We start from the raw sequence: 21,243 nt of genomic DNA on the forward strand, positions 1-21,243 counted from the left end.
GATGTTTGCAAGCTAAAATATTGTTTGAAAAAAAGAAAGATTACGTAAATGTCGCGTAAACAGTTCCATCTGGCGTGAGTAATCTGATTTCTGTCGGATTGTTCACATCTGTGGAGGTTTTGGGCAAACGATTGTGGCAAAGACAAAAACAAAAGAGAAAATGCTCGAGATTCATAGAGTTGTTTTAAAATCCTTTTGCGCTTCATCTTCCAAATACAACAGTTCCTCTAAAAATCCATTGATTCACTGACTCGTGTTTCTCTCGCGCTGTAAACACATCAAAATCTGAAGTATTGTGTTACCGGATTACTCTAGTTATCTGATTTTCACCGAACATATAAAGGCACACACATATTATAACGTTTTGTGTTTCACTGGAGATTAGACCAGTGGCGCTGTCCTTGGTGCTGAAATCTGCACTTTCGGTTTTCGAGTCGACACAGATCAGCTGCCTCAGACTCGGAGAGAAAGGAGCGCTTGATTTTAGTCACAACAAAAGTCTGCTTGGATCACAAGAGAGGGAGCGCTTGATTTTCAGAAGGTCAATTTAGAAATATTAACAGAGCAGAAATGTGTCTTCCTGTAGTTTTAACCATGCAGGTTTTCTTCTACTGCAGACTTTAGACTTTTACATAAACAGGTAGAGCAGTGAGATTAATCACAATTAGCAAATCGCAATGTCTGCTTATTTTTAAACAACAAAATGTCCTGTTTTATTCTGCATAAAAACAGCTAACCCTGTAGTTTAGATCTGTACAAACACGTCCTGAAATGTGGCTCTTGTGTTAGTTTGGCAGTTCATAATTCAGTCTTTTTCTCAGTTATTCTGGACACATTTAAAAAAGTTAAAATTGTATTGATTTTCCCAACTCAAAAACGAATCTGTTACTATTGTCTCACTCGTTTTGTAACAGTTTAGGACAGTAATTGCAATAATAATTTGAACAGTATTAATTGTTGTAATTAACAGCCCTAATTGCAAGAATATATATAATTATTTGATCATTTATTCCTTCATTTCAAAAGCCTGTACTCAACTTTTCCCCCTGTATTTGAGCAACATTTGTACAGATATATTTAAGAAGCTCTTGAGGTCAAAATAAGTCTGCTGGGCGCTGTCTGCATCGAATTAGAAAACGTTTTAATGTCCAATTATCAGTGTCTGGTCGCTGAAAGTTGTGAAAACTGCTTATAAACTCATCACGGTGAGTAATTAGGATGGTCTGAATGCATAAAGTAAGTGAGGAATAACTTTGGACCACTGCAAACCATTTAAAATGAACTATTTTTTTTTTGTTTTTCACATTTTTGAGACTTAAATATACTAAAGATAAATATATTACCTTTCTTATTTTTCACAATGGCCAGTTTTCTTCTAATAAAAGTGCACTTTGTCACACATTTGTCTCACAAAAACAAAAATAGATGGATTGTCCCGGCATAACACTGCATCAGATTGTTGTTTTAAATTGTTTTTCTTGTTTGGGTTTGTGTACAATGTCTTTTTTTCCCACCCTTTTGGAAAAGTGATTACAGAATTTGATGCCATTTTGAATCAACTACAGCCGTATTGGTCTCTGCTGATTGGTCCATGCTAGCTACATTAGCTTAGCCTCTACTATCCAGAGAAGACAGCAAAGAGTTAGCTCGTGGGAATATTCAAGGTCATTTGTTGTGTATTTTTAGCTCATTAATAACCAGTCGTTTTTCACATACTGTTTTCGTACCCTCTGATTGCATAAGCGTACTGTTATCTCTACGTCCTTCAGAGCGGATGTAGTCCGTCGCCCCTTCTCCTCATCAATGCTACTCTCTGAGAAGTAGGGCACGTTTCTAGTCGCCTACAGGAGGGCGGATAGCAAAGTCACCTTACTAACACCCCCATCCATCTCCACCCCATTCTGCATCACAACCATAGACTGTAGATATAAATGGACGTAGCTAACCCGCTAGCCGACGCATTCCAGATAGCGAGTGAGCGAGAGCGCGACTCGGCTCTTTCGACTCTGACTCCGATTCACTTTCTATAGAAAAATTGTGGAGCCTCTTTCTGTAAATGCTGCTGTCAGACTTGTCGTTCTGACATTGAAATGTTCGCTTTACAAGATTTAGTTTTTTATTTTATTTCACTATTTATATGAAGATTAATAACAGACCAATCAGGAGTCTTCTTTGCCTGAGGTTGCTCCCGCTAGCGTTAGCAACAGGTTTGATTGACCGTGTTGTTAAGAGCGCTACCTTCAACAACCTCGTTTCTGATCGGTTCTTTGGTTGCTATGATACACGCGCTTGGATTTCCAAATATGGAATGGAGCCTCAAATTAGCTGCTATAACTGCTAGCCTCGTTTAGCTAGAGCCGAACGCTATGGGTGACGTCACACTCACTTAGTCCACTTCTATGTACAGTCTATGATCACAACTTAAACAATCAGACTTGACGGTGTAACACGTTTTGCAGTTAGTTTCATTTCCAAAATAACTATCCATTTTACCTTCTTCTTTTGTCCAACCGAGCGCTGTCCGTTTGCAGTTAGCTCCTTGAACAAGCTTGCGAGGATTGGTCGAAGCCACATCCTTCTCCGCGACGTTGGCTCAGCTTCAGAAATATCCAAATATCCGTTTCTGTTTGCTACACGTCACTGGAAGTCCTTGGTCTTAGCGAAAAACTCGGAACGCAACCGCAGCACGCCATCCACAGTGACTTCTGGATGTCGGGGTTTCGGAAAGCGTAGACGATGGGGTTGATGACGGAGCAGCACGTGGCTGGCAGCACGGTGACGTAGGTGTAGATCGCCGGGTAGGAGGAGTCCGCGACGATGGAGTACATAGCGAAGGGAAGCCAGCACGCCCCGAAGGCACACAAGATGGCCGACAGCGTGGACACTCCCTTGGTGGTGGAGATGGCGACGAACTGGTGCTGCACGGCGATTTGCTGCGCGTGACGGAATGCGATTTTGCAGATCTGGAGATAGAGCTGCATCATCAGGGCGAAGACGAGGAGGAAGGTTACGGCCAGAGCTACGGCGTTGTTTTTGGTTACCGGGCGACAAATGCTGCAGGTGGATTCGTCTTCGAAACAATTCCAGCCCAGAACAGGAAGTAGGCCGAGCGTCAGACACGAGACCCAGATGAAAACCACCATAACGTAGGTGAAAGTCACTGTTCTTTCCGTGTGGTAGGTGAGGGCGTTGTATAGCGATAGGTAGCGGTCCACCGTTATGGCGAGAATGTTCAGAACCGACGCGGAAAAAGCGGAAATCAGCAATCCCACGGACAAAAGCGTCACGAATTCTACGGAGCTGTCCACCAAATACGTGAAGACAAAGTTCAAAATGAGTCCGAGTCCGGCTAACATGTCCGCCACGGCTAGCGATCCGATCAGGATGAACATGGGCGCGCGCAGAGTGGGCGTGTAGAACAAAACCGCGATCACCAAAGCGTTCTCGCAGGAAATTAGCGTCCCGGTGACACAGAGCGCGATGTCCCACGGGCTAACCTCCTGCGCGCCCATCGTGGGGGTGTCCGGTTCGATTTCCGAGGGGACGGTCCGCACCATGGGCTCGGTGGAGGAGTTGGTCGGCTCCTCGGAAACGCCCCATGACGAGGTGTCGAAGGGTTCCAGTCCCGAGGAGGAGTTTAAGCCGCTGCTCAAGGCAACCGCGGCCAATGAGACGATCATAGCTGCAAGAAACAAGAAGAGGGAATCATTTGAGTTACGTTACATTTTAGTTTAAACATTTTTGAGCTTGGACATGATCTGAAATGTCCCTGTGTGTGTCAGATGCCCTCCCTGTGTCTATACGGGGTCTTATTCTGTATAAAAGTTGCTAACCCTGTAGTTTAGACCTCTACAAATATGCTCTGAAATGCATGAGATTCTTAAATTAGTTCAAAGTTCGGATTTCAGTCTTCTCTCCTGGATTATAAAACATGACATATAACGCTTGTTGCCTTGGAGAGATCCCTAGATTACTCAAACATTCATGGCTGACATATTAAAACCTGCTTTGTCATGTTTTTATTAAGGGAACAACGTTATAACATGGCAGAAAGCTCCAAAAAGTACATTTTGCATGATAAATCTTCTTTAATAAAACTATACCTGAATTAACGTTGTCAAAAGTATCGAAAATCAGATACTAATCGATATTAAAACTAGTATCGAAACTAGATACTCATTTGAGCAGGTATCAATACTAAAAAATGAACACAGATATAAGGCCACATGGGAATATACAAGAAATACTACCATTTAATGTTGGAAATCACACTCTACTGTCTAAATAAAGAGTGTTTTTTTTATTATTATCGTAGTATCGGTATTGAGAATCGGATTTGTTCCATGTTGCCATCTGATTCACAGTTTTCTTTCAGCACTTTTAAATTGTTTTTTTCAAATGTTCGGCTCTGAACCTTTAACGTCATCCACTCATGATTCACTAAACGATTATTGTCGACAAACAACTTAACTTGAATCATCAGCTCTATCACCTAAAGTACTACCTCTGGAGGAAGAGGAGGAGAGGAGGAGGAGGAGGAGAGGAGAGAGGAGGAGGAGAGGAGGAGGAGAGGAGAGGAGGAGGAGGAGGAGAGGAGGAGAGGAGGAGGAGGAGAGGAGGAGGAGGAGAGGAGGAGGGGGAGAGGAGAGGAGGAGAGGAAGAGAGGAGAGGAAGAGAGGAGAGGAGGAGGGGGAGAGGAAGAGGAGGAAGAGAGGAGTACTACCCCTGGAGGAAGAGGAGGAGAGGAGGAGGAGGAGGAGAGGAGAGGAGGAGGGGGAGAGGAGAGGAGGAGAGGAAGAGAGGAGAGGAGGAGGGGGAGAGGAAGAGGAGGAAGAGAGGAGAGGAGAGAGGAAGAGGAGAGGAGGAGAGGAGAGGAGGAGTGGAGAGATGAGAGGAGGAGGAGAGGAGAAGGAGAGGAGAGAGGAGGAGGAGAGGAGGAAGAGGAGAGGAGAGAGGAAGAGGAGAGGAGAGGAGGAAGAGGAGAGGAGGAGGAGAGGAGGAAGAGGAAAGGAGGAGAGGAGGAGGAGTGGAGAGATGAGAGGAGGAGGAGAAGGAGAGGAGAGAGGAGGAGGAGGAGAGGAGAGGAGGAGAGGAGGAGGAGTGGAGAGAGGAGAGATGAGGCTAGAGAGACAGAGAAAGATGACGAAGAAGGAGAGGAGACAGGAGAAGAAGAGAGGAGAGAGAAGAGGTGGATGAGTAAGAGGAGGAGTGGAGAGAAGAAAGGAGGGAGAGGAGGAGAGATGAGAGGAGGAGGAGGAAGGAGAGGAGAGAGGAGAAGTGGAGGAGGAGAGGTGGAGAAGAAGAGTAAGAGGAGGAGTGGAGAGAGGAGAGGAGGAGGAAGAGGAGGATTGGAGAGGAAGGGGAAGGAGAGGAGAGAGGGGAAGGAGAGGAGAGAGGTGAAGCGGAGGAGGAGGAAGAGGAGAGAGGAAAGGAGGGGGAAGGAGAGGACAGAAGAGGAGGAGTGGAAAGAGGCGAGAAGCGGGAAGGAGAGGAGAGAACAAGTGGAGGAGAGAGAAGAGGAGGGATAAGGAGAGGAGAGAGGATGAGGAGCGGAGGAGGAGTGGAGAGAGGAGGAGGAATAAGAGGATGAGTGGAGAGAGGAGAGATGAGGCTAGAGAGACAGAGAAAGATGACGGGGAAGGAGAGGAGACAGGAGACGAGGAGAGGAGAGAGAAGAGGCGGATGAGTAAGAAGAGGAGTGAAGAGAAGAGAAGAGGGGGAAGAAGAGGAGAGAGGAGGAGAAAGAGGGAGAAAGGGGGAGGGGAGGAAAGAGGGGGAGGAATGGGAAGGAGAGGAGAGAGAGGAAGAGAGGAGAAAGAAGGACATAGGAGAAAAGTGAAAGAGGGGAGAGAGGAGAAAGCAGAAGAGAAGAGAGGAGAAAAGGAAGAGGAGAAAGAAGAGGAAGGAGTTAGAAGAGAGAACAAGAAAGGAGGAGGAGGGTGGAAAAGAGAAGAGGGGGGAGGAAAGACGGGGGAGACCAGGAGATGTGACACAAATGTTGGGTCAGAAAATATAAACAACATGAGTCATGAAAAACTGGAGAGAAAAGAGAGATTCTGTGATAGATGTGGCATTTAAAGGAGCAGTGTGGAACTTTTCTGATGTGCCACCTGCTTTTCTCCACGGACGAGTGTAATGCCATACTGAGGAACATTTTGGCAAAGCAACAAACGTCTTCATGGAGACAAGCAGGAGGCAAACCATCCACAGCCAGAACTAAAACCAGGACTAAATCAGAACTAGACCAGGACTAAACCAAATCTACAAAAACAGGACCCAACTATGAAACCAGAACCTAAAAAGAACCAAACAGGACGAGAACAAGACTGAAACAATTCAGAACTAAACCAGGATTAAATCTGGGTCAATGCGGTGCCAAACCAGGACTAAACCAGATCAGGACCAACGAGGACCAAAGTCTACGTCAGGACTTAGCTTGGATCAAACCAGGACCAAAATGTGACCAAACCAAGTCTACATTAGAACTAAAAACCAGGACTAAACTAGATCAGAACCATCGAGGACCAAAGTCTAACGCAGGCCAATCAGGACCAGACCAGGACTAAACCATGACCAAACCAAGTCAACAAAAGGACAAAACTAGGAGTAAACCAGGACCAACGAAAGCAAACATCAGGACTAAAAACCAGGACTAAAGCTGGACCAAAGCAGTACCAAACCAGGACTAAACCAGATCAGGACCATCGAGGACCAAAGTCTAACGCAGGCCAACCAGGACCAGACCAGGAGTAAATCATGCCCAAACCAAGTCAACAACAGGACTAAACCAGGACTAAACCAGGACTAAACCAGGACTAAACCAGGACTAAACCAGGACTAAACCAGGACTAAACCAGGACTAAACCAGGAGCCAGAGCCTGCCTCTCCTCCTGCAGATCCCAAACGAACCCAACGAACCCAAAATCTCACCGCGACGCACGACGCCAGCTCCGGAGTCCGAGCGCGTCCAAAAATCCTCACATTTCTATTTTTAGATTTTTTTTGGAAACGTCCAGCGCGTGCGTGCGTTTGCTCGTGCGCTTTCATTCAACATATGCCTGATGCGCGCGCGACGAGGGAAGAAAATCTGACACGAGGCTAATTTTAGCTCAGCCATGTTCATTCATAAAAAACCCACCTCCCCTCCTTCCCCAGAGCCCTCCTTTCCTCTTGTTGTTCCAAACGCGCATTTTTTTTCATCCTTTCGCATCATTTCCCCTTTTATTTTTAATCCTTCCTGCATTTTTCTATCTTAAATCTGTCGAGTTCCACCTTAAAACCCTCAAAACCCCGCGCGCATCCTGTTTTCTCTCCTCTTTACGCAGCTACTCCGCATCTTTCGCGTGTTCTCGTGCGTTTTTTGCGTCTTCATTTTGCACCTTTTCCCCGCTGAGCGCACGCGGGAAGGTCACCACCACCACCACCACCACCACCGCCGCCTCCACCTCCACCACTGAGCGCCAAAAGTGCTGCAGTAACCTGGTAATCCCCCGAACTCTTCCGAAGACGCACGACGCTTTCCGAACGCGCTCTCTCCAAACACAACACGACAATACGAAGAAGAAAAAGAAGAACTGTCCTGTTAAATAAAGTGCTGGGACGCGCGAGGGGCTGCAGCTATGCGGACAGAGGATGGTGTCTGGGGTGGAGGAGGATGAGGAGGAGGAGGGGGTAGAGGTGTGTGCGTGTGTGTGTGTTGTGTTACCCGCTCCGGTGTTATGTCCCCTCCGTGTCCTCCCCGGGGGTCTCCAAAGCCGGTCCTCCTCCCGATGGCTCCGCGCGCCGTAGCTGCTCCTCCCAGTGTGTCGCGCGTGTCCGGGGGTTGAGGGGCAGGTTGGGGTGCGCTGTCTCTCTCTCTCAGCCCTGCGCTCGCGTGGTTCTCATTGTGGGTTGTGTCTGTAGCAGCAGCAGCAGCAGCACCGTCCTCCTCGCGCTGCCCCGACTCGTCTCCTGATTGGTGCAGCGGGTCGTTCTCCTCGCCTGACGTCAGAAGTCTTGGGTGCTCGGTGGTCGTCATCACGATAGGGTTGTGTGTGTGTGTGTGTGTGTGTGTGTGTTTTAGTGTGTGTTTGTGTGTGTGAATGAGGAGGCGAGGGCCCGTCACATGCGCGGGGTCCACGGGGGGAGAGCGCGCGCTTCCTCCGTGACTGTACCGATGTGTCCTGAGTCTCCCTTTGGAAACACGATTAGCTGTTACCGCGCGATTACGCACGAGGTTTTTTGGGTGTTTTAGAGTTTAATCTGAGCAGGAGACAGGTCAGGATTGAGTTTGAACTGTTAGATTGTGGATTTGTTGACGTGTTTTGTGGTTAATTGGTCTGGAGTCACTAGGTCTGTCCACATGAAACCAAAAAAAAAGTGTAAAAGTGTAGAGGTTTAGTGGCTCGGAGGAGAGTAATGTCATATTAAGGAACATTTTGGCAAAGGAATAAGCATCTTCATGGAGACGAGAAGGTGGAAAACACACAACCAGAGTTAAAACCAGGACTAAATCAGAACTAGACCAGGACTAAACCAAGTCTACAAAAATGGTTGGGTCCAGCTACGAAATCAGAACCTAAAAAGAACCAAAGACAAAACAAGAACAAGAACAAGACTGAAACAATTCTACGTGTGGACTAAACCAGGACTAAACCAGGACTAAACCAGGACTAAACCGGGACTAGAACAAGGAAAACAAAGCCTACATCAGAACTAAACCAGGATTAAACCCAAACCAAAAGATTATCAAATCAAGTCCATATCTACACAAGAACTAAACCAGTACTAAATCTGGATCAAAGCAGAACCAAACCAGGACTAAACCAGATCAGGACCAACCAGGGCCAAAGTCTAAAACAGGCCAACCAGGACCAGACCAGGACTAAACCATGGCCAAACCAAATCTACATCAGGACTAAACCAGGACTAAAACAGGCAAAACGAAGACTACACCAGAACTAAACCAGGATTAAACCAAAGCCTAAAGATTAGACAAAACAAAACCAGTACTACAGCATTCACCCACTAACCCAAAGGTTGCCAGTTCAAGCCTCTATGTGAGTCTTTGAGAGTCTTGGAGTTGGTTAATATGGGGATTAAAATCAAATCATGATCTCATTCTTGTAACGTTCAGCTCTTTTTTATAAAATCGCCCTGTTGTGATTCACTGATTTTCTTGAATGCATTTAGTCTCAAACAAAGACTCTTTTTCATGCCCACACCCCCTACTGGTCAGCCCCGGAATACACCAAGTAAACTTTCAGAGGAAGAAGATTACTTTCTGGCAAACACAGAAGGATCTCTCTCTGGATTTTTTATACAGATTGATCCGTCTGGTCCCCATGTCCTGTGTCCCGTCTCGAGCCAGAACCAGGATTAAACCAAATCTACATCAGGATTTAGCTCGGATCAAACCAGGATCAAAATATCACAGAGCCGAGTCTACAATAGAACGAAACCAGTACTAAAGCTGGACCAAACCAGGTTAGGATCAGCGAGGAACAAATCAGGACCAAACCAGGACTAAACCAGGACCAAACCAGGACTAAAGCTGGACCAGAGCAGTACCAAACCAGGTCAGGACTAGCAAGGACCAAACCAGGACCAAACCAGGACCAAACCAGGACCAAACCAGGACTAAACCAGCACTAAAGCTGGACCAAACCAGGTTAGGACCAGCAAGGAACAAACCAGGACCAAACCAGGACTAAACCAGGACTAAAGCTGGACCAGAGCAGTGCCAAACCAGGTCAGGACCAGCAAGGACCAAACCAGGACCAAACCAGGACTAAACCAGGACTAAAGCTGGACCAGAGCAGTGCCAAACCAGGTCAGGACCAGCAAGGAACAAACCAGGACCAAACCAGGACCAAACCAGGACCAAACCAGGACTAAACCAGGACTAAAGCTGGACCAAACCAGGTTAGGACCAGCAAGGAACAAACCAGGACCAAACCAGGACCAAACCAGGACTAAACCAGGACTAAACCAGGACTAAAGCTGGACCAAAGCAGTGCCAAACCAAATCAGGATCAACAAGAACCAAAGTCTACATCAGAACTAAAGCAGACCAACCAGAACCAGACCAGGACTAAACCATAACCAAAGCAAGTCAGCATCAAAACTAAACCAGGACTAAACCAGGACTAAAGCTAGACCAAAGCAGTACCAAACCAGGACTAAAACAGATCAGGACCAACGAGGGCCAAAGTGTACATCAGGAATAAAGCAGGCCAACCTGGACCAGCCCAGGACTAAACCATGACCAAACCAAGTCAACATCAGGACCAAACGAGGACTAAACCAGGACCAGACCAGGACTAAACCATAACCAAATCAAGTCAGCATCAGAACTAAACCAGGACTAAACCAGGACTAAAGCTAGACCAAAGCAGTACCAAACCAGGACTAAACCAGATCAGGACCAACGAGGGCCAAAGTGTACATCAGGAATAAAGCAAGCCAACCTGGACCAGCCCAGGACTAAACCATGACCAAACCAAGTCAGCATTACAACTAAACCAGGACTAAACCAGGAACCAGGACTAAAGCTGCACCAAAGCAGTAGCAAACCAGGACTAAACCAGATCAGAACCAATGAGGACCAAAGTCTACATCAGGACTAAACCCGGACTAGAAATCCAAAACCCAACTCTCCCCCTGCAGATCCCAAACAAACCCAAAATCGTAATAGTAATGTTTCGTCATATCACCCGGTCCTACTTTAAGACGCCAAGGCCAGATTTTCAAATACATAAGTCTAATTTGTGCTGCATTTTCTATTAATAACAGTCTTTTTCTTTGGTATTCCTAACTCCTGTGTGGATTCTTCTTCGGTCGTAGCGAGTTTTCAGGGTTAGCTAATGGTCAGACGGTTAGATCTGACTCTGTGAAACAACTTATCCTTCAAAATGTAAGATATAGAGAATGTTTAGTCATGTTTTATAATAATTTAATTTAAAGACACACAAAACATTTTACATTGCATTATTCAATTGTTCCACAGTCTCTGGTGCTAAGTTACTATTAAGACTAGAAATTTGTGCCATATTTGATCACATAAAGAGAGATATATAGATGTCGCTGTAAAAATGACGCAAAAAAGTGGGAATATATTGGTAATATTGGCAAAAAAAATGAATAATCACGTTTATATTTCGCGTTTTTCCACCTTCAAGGCTCTCAAAACGCTTTACATCAACGAACCACTCACCCATTCACACACACACATTCATACACCAACCACTTTTGTTTATTTACACCGACAGAGAAGACGTTGAACTTCGTGCCGGTTTTTGTTTCACGTAAATCGGCCGAGGAATTGCAGAGATATTAACCATAAACCAGGTCAACGCATGTGCAATCTGACAGTTAAACAGCAAATCCAACGCAGAATTCTGACGTTTTTCCAGCTCTTTTTAAACTATAACGACTCTACAACATAGCGACACTGTGATATTACCCGAACCCGGTCTATACATTGAAGTTTGAACCTGTTTGTCAATCAGCAGTTCTATAAATACCACTGAATTCCCCTGTTATATGGTTTGAATAGAGTTATGTTGCCTTCACTGCCTGTAGGACATTAACCCTCTGCTGTCTGCATATAGGAGCCTGTACAATGGACGTTATGCAATTCCTCGGCGGCCCCACCCTGCGCCCAAATGTGAGTCCATGCGTGAAGGAGGGGGCGGGGTCACGCTCGCCTTCTCACTGCACTGCAAAAAAAAAAACAAAAAAAACCTGTGTCCAGACTGTTAAATAAGAAAGACATGACTGTGTTTGAGACGACATCACGGCGTTTTACACGACAAAGATGTTTGATACAGAGGAGGAAGATGAAGTGAATGTGCTTCAAATGCAGGGAGTTATTGGGTCTCTTCCTCCTCTCTCTCTTTCTCTTTCTGATTCTCTTTCCCTGTCTCTCTCTTCCCCTCCCTCTCTTCCACCTCTCTCTCTGTCTCTCTCTTCCCCTCCCTCCCTTCCACCTCTCTCTCTCTGTCTCTCTCTTCCCCTGCCTCTCTTCCACCCTTCTCTCTCTCTCCCTCTCTCTTCCGCTCCCTCTCGCTCTGTCTCTCTCTTCCCCTCCCTCTCTCTTCCTCTCCCTCTCTTCCACCTCTCTCTCCCTCTCCCTTCCCCTCGCTCTCTTCCACCTCTCTCTCTCTGACTCTCTCTTCCACCTCTCTCTCTCTGTCTCTCTCTTCCCCTCGCTCTCTTCCACCTCTCTCTCTGTCTCTCTCTTCCCCTCCCTCTCCTCCACCTCTCTGTCTCTTTCTCTCTCTCCCCCTCCCTCTCTCTTCCTCTCCCTCTCTTCCACCTCTTTCTCCCTTCCCTTCCCCACCCTCTCTTCCACCTCTCTCTCTCTGACTCTCTCTTCCACCTGTCTCTCTCTCTGTCTATCTCTTCCCCTCCCTCTCTTCCACCTCTCTCTCTCTGTCTCTCTCTTCCCCTCCCTCTCTTCCACCTCTCTCTCTGTCTCTTTATTCCACCTCTCTCTCTCTGTCTCTCTCTTCCCCTCGCTCTCTTCCACCTCTCTCTCTCTCTCTCTTCCCCTCGCTCTCTTCCACCTCTCTCTCTCTCTCTCTCTTCCCCTCCCTCTCTTCCACCTCTCTCTCTCCCTCTCTCTTCCCCTCCCTCTCTTCCACCTCTCTCTCTTCCTCCTCAATGTCTCTTGCGCCCCCATCTGGGAGTATAACTTCATCACATTATAAAATCTATTTTCAGAGGTTGCCGGTGTGATTCCAGCTCCCACAGATGAACGCTGTCACTGTGTCCTTGGGCAAGACACTTAAAGTCCCATCACTGAGCATTAATAACAACTAACACAGAAGCTACTGACAGGGTGACCTTTTTTCATCCAATCAGGCGCATTGTTACTAAGAATCATGGGAAACCAGCCGCGTGACAATATATCACAGCGACAGAACGGAGTAAGTGGGCGGGGCTAAAACACGTTCCTGGGCCTTTTAAGTCACTTGAATCACAAAAAATCTGAAATATCTTAAAAAAAACAAAAATATTCTTTAAAAAAAATGGTCAAAAGTACTGAAATGATCAATATTCTGAATGCAGTGATTTTTTTCCTCATGTCGAGATTCATTTTTTGGAGTGTGGGACGTCCGTGCGCACTTTATTACACGCGGGGTAATTGAATACAAGTCAATACACGGCGGCGTATATATAGGCTAAACGTATATAGTCCTAATGCATCATGTTGTCTATGGGCCATTTCCTCTCAGTGATACGCCATAAACAACTCGTATGAAGAGGCACAGGAGCCGAGGGGCGCGCGGAAAAACCATTATCATCAAATATGCTCTGAAAAACTGAGACGAACCCAGAATCTCATGTGTTTACACAGAATGAGACCACACAGAGACACAGGGAGGGCATCTGACGCAAAGGGACAGGTCAGGACGTGTTTGTACAGATCTGAACTACAGGGTTAGCAGTTTTTATGCAGAATAAGACAGAAGATTTTACTTCAAAAACTGCAGTACTGTCGTTCTGTCCGTTCAGATTTGATGAATATTGCAGGTGTAGACACTTCTCTAACGGACTCGTGCTAGCTAGGTCACTGTGGCTCAACGCTAATGCTAACGTTTATCGCAAGTCTAAAATATAAAATAAATCATAACAATAATACAATCTATAACATTTCATATTGATTCATTTAAAGTCACCCGATTGTTTTTATGCATTTCAGTTCATGGTGTTATTTTGATATTTGTTATGCTTCAAAATTAGCATTAGCATTAGCGTTAGCATTGAGACACAAACATGTCTCAGAAGTGTCCTCCACTGAACTTTTCTCCTCATTTGTGTACTCAAACAATGTCGCAAGTGACTCCTCTCTTTCTCTCTCCTCTTTTCTCTTCCTTGCTTTCCCTCCTTCTCTTCCTCCTCTCTCTCTCTCTCTCTCTCTGTCTCTCTACCCCTCTCTTCTCCTTCCTCTCTTCCTCATCTCTCTCCCCCTTTCTCGCTCTCCCTCTTTTCCCCCTCTCTTCCCCTCCCTCTCTTCCTCCTCTCTCCCTGTCTGTCTCTTCCTCCTCTCTTCCCCTCCCTTTCTTCTTCCTCCCTCCCCTCTCTCTCTTCCTCCTCTTTCTTTCTCCCCCTCTCTTTCTCCTTCTTTCTTCCTCCTCTCGCTGTCCCTCTCTCTCTCTTCCTCCTCCTCTCTTCCTCCTCTCTCTCTCTTCCTCCTCTTTCTCTTCGTCTCTCTCTTTCTTCTCTTCTCTTCCTCCTCTCTTTTTCTCTCTTTAACTCTTAAGTCTCTGTCCACTGTCTAATCTTTAAAAATTTGTAATTTTTTTTACGACTCTGCAAAAACCTCATAGAGCTAAAACTGGACAGGAAGTAGTGACTCTAACAGGAAGTAGTGACTCTAACAGGAAGTAGTGACTCTAACAGGAAGTAGTGACTCTAACAGGAAGTAATGACGCTCACACTGAGGTCGCCCGGCGCTGTTTCATATATAAATGATGTTTATACATATTACAGTTTTATATTGGCAATCTAAAAGAGCGCCCCCTTGAGCCGGTCTAAATAAAATCATTTTCATTCCGCAGACGGCGACTCTGGGTTTTTTTTATGGTTTATCGATTTTATGTTTTTATTTTTATCGATTCTCGGCTTTGTCCCTGGAGCAGAATCTGGCCTGATAATTTCATCCACGTCGATACTGAGAGTGTGAAGCATCAGCCCGGAGAGAGAGGGGAAGAGGAGGAGGAGAAAGAAAGAGGGGCGAGAGAGGGGGAGAGGGGGGGGGGTGGAGGAGGAAAGAGGGTGTAGAGAGGGGAAGAGGAGGAGAGAGAAAGAAAGAGGGGTGAGAGAGGGGGAGAGAGAGGGGGGAGGGAGGGGGAGAGAGGGGAAGAGGGGTGGAGGAGGAAAGAGGGTGGAGAGAGGGGAAGAGGAGGAGAGAGAAAGAGGGTTGAGAGAGCTGAGGAGGAAAGAGGGGGAGAGAGAAGGAGGGGAGAGGGAGAGAGGGTGGAGGAAGAGACGGGGGAGGGAGAGAGAGACAGAGAGAGAGAGGGGGAAAGAGAGAGGGAGAAAGAAGAAAGGGAGGGGAAGAGAGGGGAGAGAGAGGAGGAAGAGGGGGAGAAAAAGACAGAGAGAGGAGGAAGAGAGAGAGAGACAGGGAGAGAGGAGGAAGAGAGGGAGGGTGGGGAGAGGTGAGGAGGAAAGACGGTGGGAGAGGGGGAGAGAAAGAGGGGGGGGGGAGAGGGGGAGAGACAGGCAAGTAAAAAATCAGAAAGAAAGAGAGAGGGATAAATCAGAGAGGGAAAGAGAGGAGGGAAAGAGGGGGAGAGGAAGGGGGAAATTGGAAGAAAGAGAGAGAGAGGATGGGAGAGAGAGCAAGGGGAAGAGGAGGTGGAGAGAGAGGGCGAAGAGGAAACAGAGAGAAAGGAAAAAAAGGAGGAGGAGAGAGGGACAGGGAGGGGGGGGGAGGGGGGGAGACAGGGAGAGAGACAAGTAAAAAGACAGAAAGAAAGAGGGAGAAAATGAGAGAGTGGGAGGGAGAGCAAGGGAAAGAGAAGGATTAGAAAGAGAAAGAAAGAAAGAACGAAAGATGGGGTAAAGAGAGAAAGGAAGAAAAAGAGAAGGAGGAGAGAGAGGGGGAGAGACAGTGAGAAGTAAAAGAAGGAGATGGGGATAAATATGGGGGGGCTAAAGATGGAGAGGGGAAGAAATTGGAAGAAAGAGAGAGGGTGGGAGAGAGAGCAGAGGGAAGAGAAGGAGAGGGGAGAGAGAGGAAGACAGACAAGTAAAACAGGAAGACAGGAAAAAAGAGAGGGGGGATATGAAACAGAGGGCAGGTAAAGAGGGAGCAGGGGAAGAAATTTGAAGAAAAAATGAAATGACAGGAAGAAAGATATGGTGTGGCGGGGGTTTGAGAGAGGGGGGAGAAGGAGAGGGGGATAGAGGGGAAGGAGAACAGAGAGAGGAGAGAGTAAGAAAACAAAGAGTGAGGGGGAGAGAGAGAGAAAGACAGGTGGAGGATGAAAGAGAAAGGATGAAAGAGAGGGCGGGATAGAAAGACGGGGGCGGCGGAGAGAGTGAGAGAGACAGAGAGAGAGAGGAGGGGACAGGGAAACGAAGAGAGACGTGAGAAACATGAGAAGAAGAAAAGACAGGGAAAAGAGAGAAAGGGAGAAGATGAAGATGGGAGGAAGAGAGGAGGAGAAGAGGGGGAGGGGAGAGAGTGGTACAGTGTGTCCTGTGAATGGGCTTTCAGCTTTGACCTTTAGATCTGTGTGAACCAGAGGTGAAAAAGAGAGTAAAGAGGGGGAGGGGAGGGTAAAGAGAGGAAGAAAAAAGGAGAGAGAGGAGGGAGAGAGGGTAGGAGAGAGAGACATAGATTGAAAGAGGAGGAAAGAGGGAAGGATAGAGGAAAATAAGAAAAAGAAAGTGTCAGAAGAGCTGTTAGAGGAGAGAGGGAAGAAAGAGGGGAGGAGGAAGTGAGGGGGGGGAGAAAGGAGAAAGAGGAGAAGGGAGGGGAGAGGAGAGAAAGAAAGAGGAGGTGAGGAGAGAAAGAGGATGAGGAGTATCAAATGCAAAGCCCGTGGTCTGGATGTGGAGTAAACGTGTGGAGTAAACTGTGTCCCCCCCCACACTGCACAAGAGGAACATCACAGGCCTCCCTCTCCCCGAGACACCCCCCTCTCTCCTTCTCTCCCTCCCTTCCTCCCCTTCCTCTCCCTATCTTTCTACCCTTTTCTTTCCCTCCCTCATTACCCCCTCTCTCTCTTTCCTCCTCTCTGTCTCTTTCTCTCCCTCCTCTCTCTCCTCTTTCTGCGTCTCTCCTCCTCCTCTCTCTCTTCCCGTCTTCTCATCTCTTACTCTTCTCTCTCCTCTGTCTATGTCTCTCTCCTCCCCTTCTGTATCTCCCTGTTTCCTCATCTCTTCCTCCTCTCTCTCTTTATCTCTCTCTTCCTCCTTTCTCTCATCCTCATTCTGTGTCTCTCTCCACCTTCTTCACCTCTCTTTCCCTCTCTTTCCCCTCTCCTGCTTCTCTCTCTCCCCTCCTCTCTTCCTCCTCTTGCTCTCCTCTCTCTCTGTGTCTCTGTCTCCCCTTCTCTTTCCCTCTCTCTACTCCTGCCCTCTTTCTCTCTCTCTGCTCTATCTCTGTGTCTCTGTCTCTCCCTTCTCTTTCCCTCTCTCTCCTCCTGCCCTCTTTCTCTCTCTCTGCTCTATCTCTGTGTCTCTGTCTCTCCCTCTCTTTCCCTCTCTCTCCTCCTGCTCTCTTTCTCCCCCTCTCCTCTCTCTCTCCTCTATCTCTGTGTGTCTCCCTCCCCCTCTCTTCCCTCCCCTCCTCTCTCTCTCTCCCTCCCCCTCTTTCTCCTCCTCTGCTCCTCATCACTCTCCTCCTCCTCTATCCCCCCTCTCTTCCCTCTCTTCTTTCTCTGTATTTACTCTCCGTTTCCCTCCACTTTAAATCGTCCCGTGTTTGTGTCGTATTATTTGGCGAGTAAACCTGTTTTTTTACCGTGCTCATATTTTCACACTTTCAGACGGGGGGATCCACTTTAACTCCTGATGTTCGTAATAACTCACCGTTGCCATGGAAACCGCAGACGGGAACGTAAACCTGCTCATTTTAACGGATCCTTTTCCCAGACCGAGGTTTAGTTTGTTTTCATCCCTGACAGTTTGGACGGCTCGGTCGCGCTCTTCCTCAGGTCGCGTGATGTTGCTGCGGCGTGTCCGGTCAGCTGATTTAAACAGGTTTTGGCGCCGTCTTGCTACTGGACGAAGCAGGACGACAGCGCCACCTGCAGTCCGTCTTCTTCAGGACAGTTCCCAGGTGTGTGAGAGTAAAAACGCCCCCCTCGTCCCGGTTTAAAGTCCTGTGGGTCCTGGTTCATAATGTGTTTTTTTCTCTTTTTTACGCTGATCCAAAATGGCCGATTTGCGTTGGTCCTGTTCTGCTTTGTGTCATGTGACCACTCTGAGGCGCTAGTGAGCCGTCCAACCCGCTTAGCCACAGTGCTACCAGACACTTTGCCATTTTTTAATTTATTTTTAAAAATAAATCCACATTTTCTTTCGCCGTGTTTATCTGAGGACGCTGAATAAACATTTCTACATACTCACCTTTCAAAGCAGTTAAAGATGCGCTGTGGAACTTTTCATCGCCATGGTTATGTCGTTGCTTTAGATTCGGAATTCACAAACAGGAAGTTGCTTTGGCGTAATGGTGCAACAATAAATAAAGAGATGATAAGGTAAACGATGATAAAATAAAAATGTAAAACTAACGGCGTTAAAATGAGGTAAAATAAATAATAAAAAAATAAATAATAAAATAAAATATAAAGACAGGAAGAAAGAGAGATGGGATAAAGGTGGAAGAGAGAGTGGGGAGAGAGAAAGGAAGGATGGGAGACAGGCGTGGACAGAAACAAGTGAAAAGACAGGAAGAAAGAGAGAGGGGGATGAATAAGAAAAGAGAGATTGGGGTAAGAGAATGTGGGAGAGAGAGTGAGGGGAAGATAAGGAGGAGAGAGAAGGAAGAAAAAGAGAGGAAGGGAAAGGGGGGAGATGGAGACAAGGCAAAAGATGGAAAGAAAAAGAGAGGAGTGTGAGGGCACGAGAGAACTGGGAGAAGGAGGCGGGGACTAAGGAGGGAGAGTGGGATAGAGGGAGGAAGAGAAGAGAGAAGGAGAGAGGGGGAGGATGAAAGAAAAAATGAAAAAAATACAAATAAACTTTGATCCTCTACCTTCTTTCTCTCTCTCCTCTTTCTGTGTCTCTCTCCTCCCCCCCTCTCTCTCTTTCTGTCTCCTCATCTCTTCCTCTTCTCTCTCCATCCCTCTCTTCCCCCTTTCTTTCTCCTCTTTATCTGTATCTCTCTCCTCCTTTTCTTTCCCTCTCTCTCCTCCTCCTCCTGCTCTCTTTCCCCCCTCTCCTGCTCCTCCCTATCTCCTTGTCCTCCTCTCTTCCTCCTCTCTCCTCTTTCTCTGTGCCCCTCTCTCTCCTTCTCTTTCCCTCTCTCCTCCTACTCCTCCTCCTCCTCTCTCACTCCCCCTCTCTCCTCTTTCTGTGTGTGTGTGTCTCTCTCTCCCCTTTCTCTTTCCCTCTCTCCTCCTCCTCTCTCTCTCCCCTGTCCTCCTCTCTTCTTCTCTTCCTCCTCTCCTCCTCTCTTCCTTGCTTTTATCATAAAGAATGATCAGATAAAAATGTAAAACTAAGGACATGCATTAAAATGAGGTAAAATAAATTAAACAAATAAAATAAATAATACAAATAAATAATAAACATAAATAATACAATAAAAAAAATAATACAAATAAATAATACAATAAAATAAATACTAAATAATAACAAATAAACTTTGATACAATACAAAATATACAGTATATGGCAGAATAGTGTGGTTTTAATGATAAATTTAAAAAAAAGAACAACAACAACAACAAAACATGCAAGCTCGCCTCCACACAGATCTGACCTGTAACTTCCCATATGCTTGTCTCAATAGAGAAAATATGTTTAATGCTACACCACGTAACAGTCTAGACCAGGGGTGTTCACTACGTCGATCGAAGGCATTTTGAGTAGATCACGTCCCGTCATCCGTCCCGTCACGTGACTAATACAGGACAGTCAGATGACACCTGACCTGGTCACATCAGGGGCGCTGCACAAACAAGCGCGAGTTAGTTTATCCCTATAGCGTCGGATCCTATCGTCGCAGATAGAGCGGGTTGCGGACTTTCCAGCAGCGTAACTCCGCCCAGTCGAGCTCTCGTGTAAATTCAAACGGCGTCTCAAAGCGGAGACACGGGGCTATCTAAATATTTGACCGTCATTACTGTAATCTGCCTCTGTTGTCCTGAAGGTGACGAATGAGAGCGCGGGGGCTGCGGGTCATTTATTCGATGCGTAAAAGAAAAAAATACGGATGGATGTGTAAAATAGAAGTAGTTGCGTGAAAAAAAAAGCAGTAAATTCTGATACTTCGTTTAACATGATTTTTATGGCTATAAAAAAAGACAAAACCGTAATCAACATGATTAGCTCTGTTATCGCTTTCAAACGAAAAATGCAGTCTTTCTCCTGGCTGTCAGAAGCTTCTGCCCGAACTGTGCATCCCTCACTGATCCCATTCAATGCAAGTCAGAGCAGTAATTATGAACATGTAAGAAGTTCAATTGTGTTGTGCAGTATTATCTCATGACGTTGTGCAGGTACATCAAAATGCACTGTACATGTAAGAATTCATAAAACATTTACAAATAAATATATGTTTAACATTTTTGTATTAGGTGGTAGATCTTTCAGACACGATCATTTTAAAAGTAGCTCACATACTGAAAAAGTCACCCCTGGTCTAGACAAAGCAAAAAGCTCCCGTTGCTTGAGTGCGCTCGGCCCATTGACCCGTGCAGTGCTTTGGCTCAGACCTCCATCTCCAGGGGCCTGCTGACCAGATGCTGCCTGATGTCGGATCCTCGTGTCTGGGCAGAGCGGACACAGATGGGCCCCTGAGCTGTTGTCTTGTCTCTGGAAACGTTTGAACGACAAACCTCAGTCTCTTCTGGGGGCACTGGGCTGGAACACTGGAGTTTTGATCATTTGGGTTTACGAAAATAAATACAAAATTCGCTCTTTAGGTTTGAAAGTTAAAGGTTGGTTGAAGTCAAATATTCAAATGAAAGTATAAAGATATTTTTTGTACATATTTACAAGAGAGAGGAGGTTTAGAGCAGCTGATGTTGTGCTGTTCTAAAATTAGACTGTGTTTTGATGGATCCATTTGTTGAACGTAGGAGGTTAAATCATCTTTGTTTTTATGACACAGAAGCTTTTGAGATGAATCATTCACTTATCTCTCCTCTGCATCCTCTGCTTCTCTGACCCCCTCCTCTGCTCCTCTGACCCTCTCCTCTGCATCCTCTGACCCCCTCCTCTGACCCTCTCATCTGCTCCTCTGACCCTCTCATCTGCTCCTCTGACCCTCTCCTCTGCTCCTCTGACCCTCTCCTCTGACCCTCTCATCTGCTCCTGACCCTCTCCTCTGACCCTCTCATCTGCTCCTCTGACCCTCTCCTCTGACCCTCTCATCTGCTCCTCTGACCCTCTCCTCTGCTCCTGACCCTCTCCTCTACTCCTCTGACCATCTCCTCTGTTCCTCTGACCCCTCCTCTGTTCCTCTAACCCTCTCCTCTGCTCCTCTGACCCTCTCCTCTGCTCCTCTGACCCTCTCCTCTGACCCTCTCCTCTGACCCTCTCCTCTGCTCCTGACTTTCTCCTCTGCTCTTC

The 21,243-nt window shown here is 46.6% G+C and overlaps 1 protein-coding gene across 1 annotated transcript; it reads right to left on the bottom strand.

Moving 5' to 3' along the window:
- Positions 1–2,127: 2,127 nt before the first annotated feature.
- Positions 2,128–7,892, bottom strand: gpr185b (G protein-coupled receptor 185 b). The gene is made up of 2 exons (XM_033983874.2): positions 7,706–7,892; positions 2,128–3,682 (listed from the first exon to the last, which is right to left on the bottom strand). Exon 2 carries the CDS (start codon positions 3,678–3,680, stop codon positions 2,631–2,633), a length of 1,050 nt encoding a protein of 349 aa, XP_033839765.1. The 5' UTR covers positions 3,681–3,682; positions 7,706–7,892; the 3' UTR covers positions 2,128–2,630.
- Between the last annotated feature and the right edge of the window lie 13,351 nt (positions 7,893–21,243).

This window comes from Periophthalmus magnuspinnatus, chromosome 18, assembly GCF_009829125.3.
Source record: "Periophthalmus magnuspinnatus isolate fPerMag1 chromosome 18, fPerMag1.2.pri, whole genome shotgun sequence".
NCBI classification, from domain to species: Eukaryota; Metazoa; Chordata; class Actinopteri; order Gobiiformes; family Gobiidae; genus Periophthalmus; species Periophthalmus magnuspinnatus.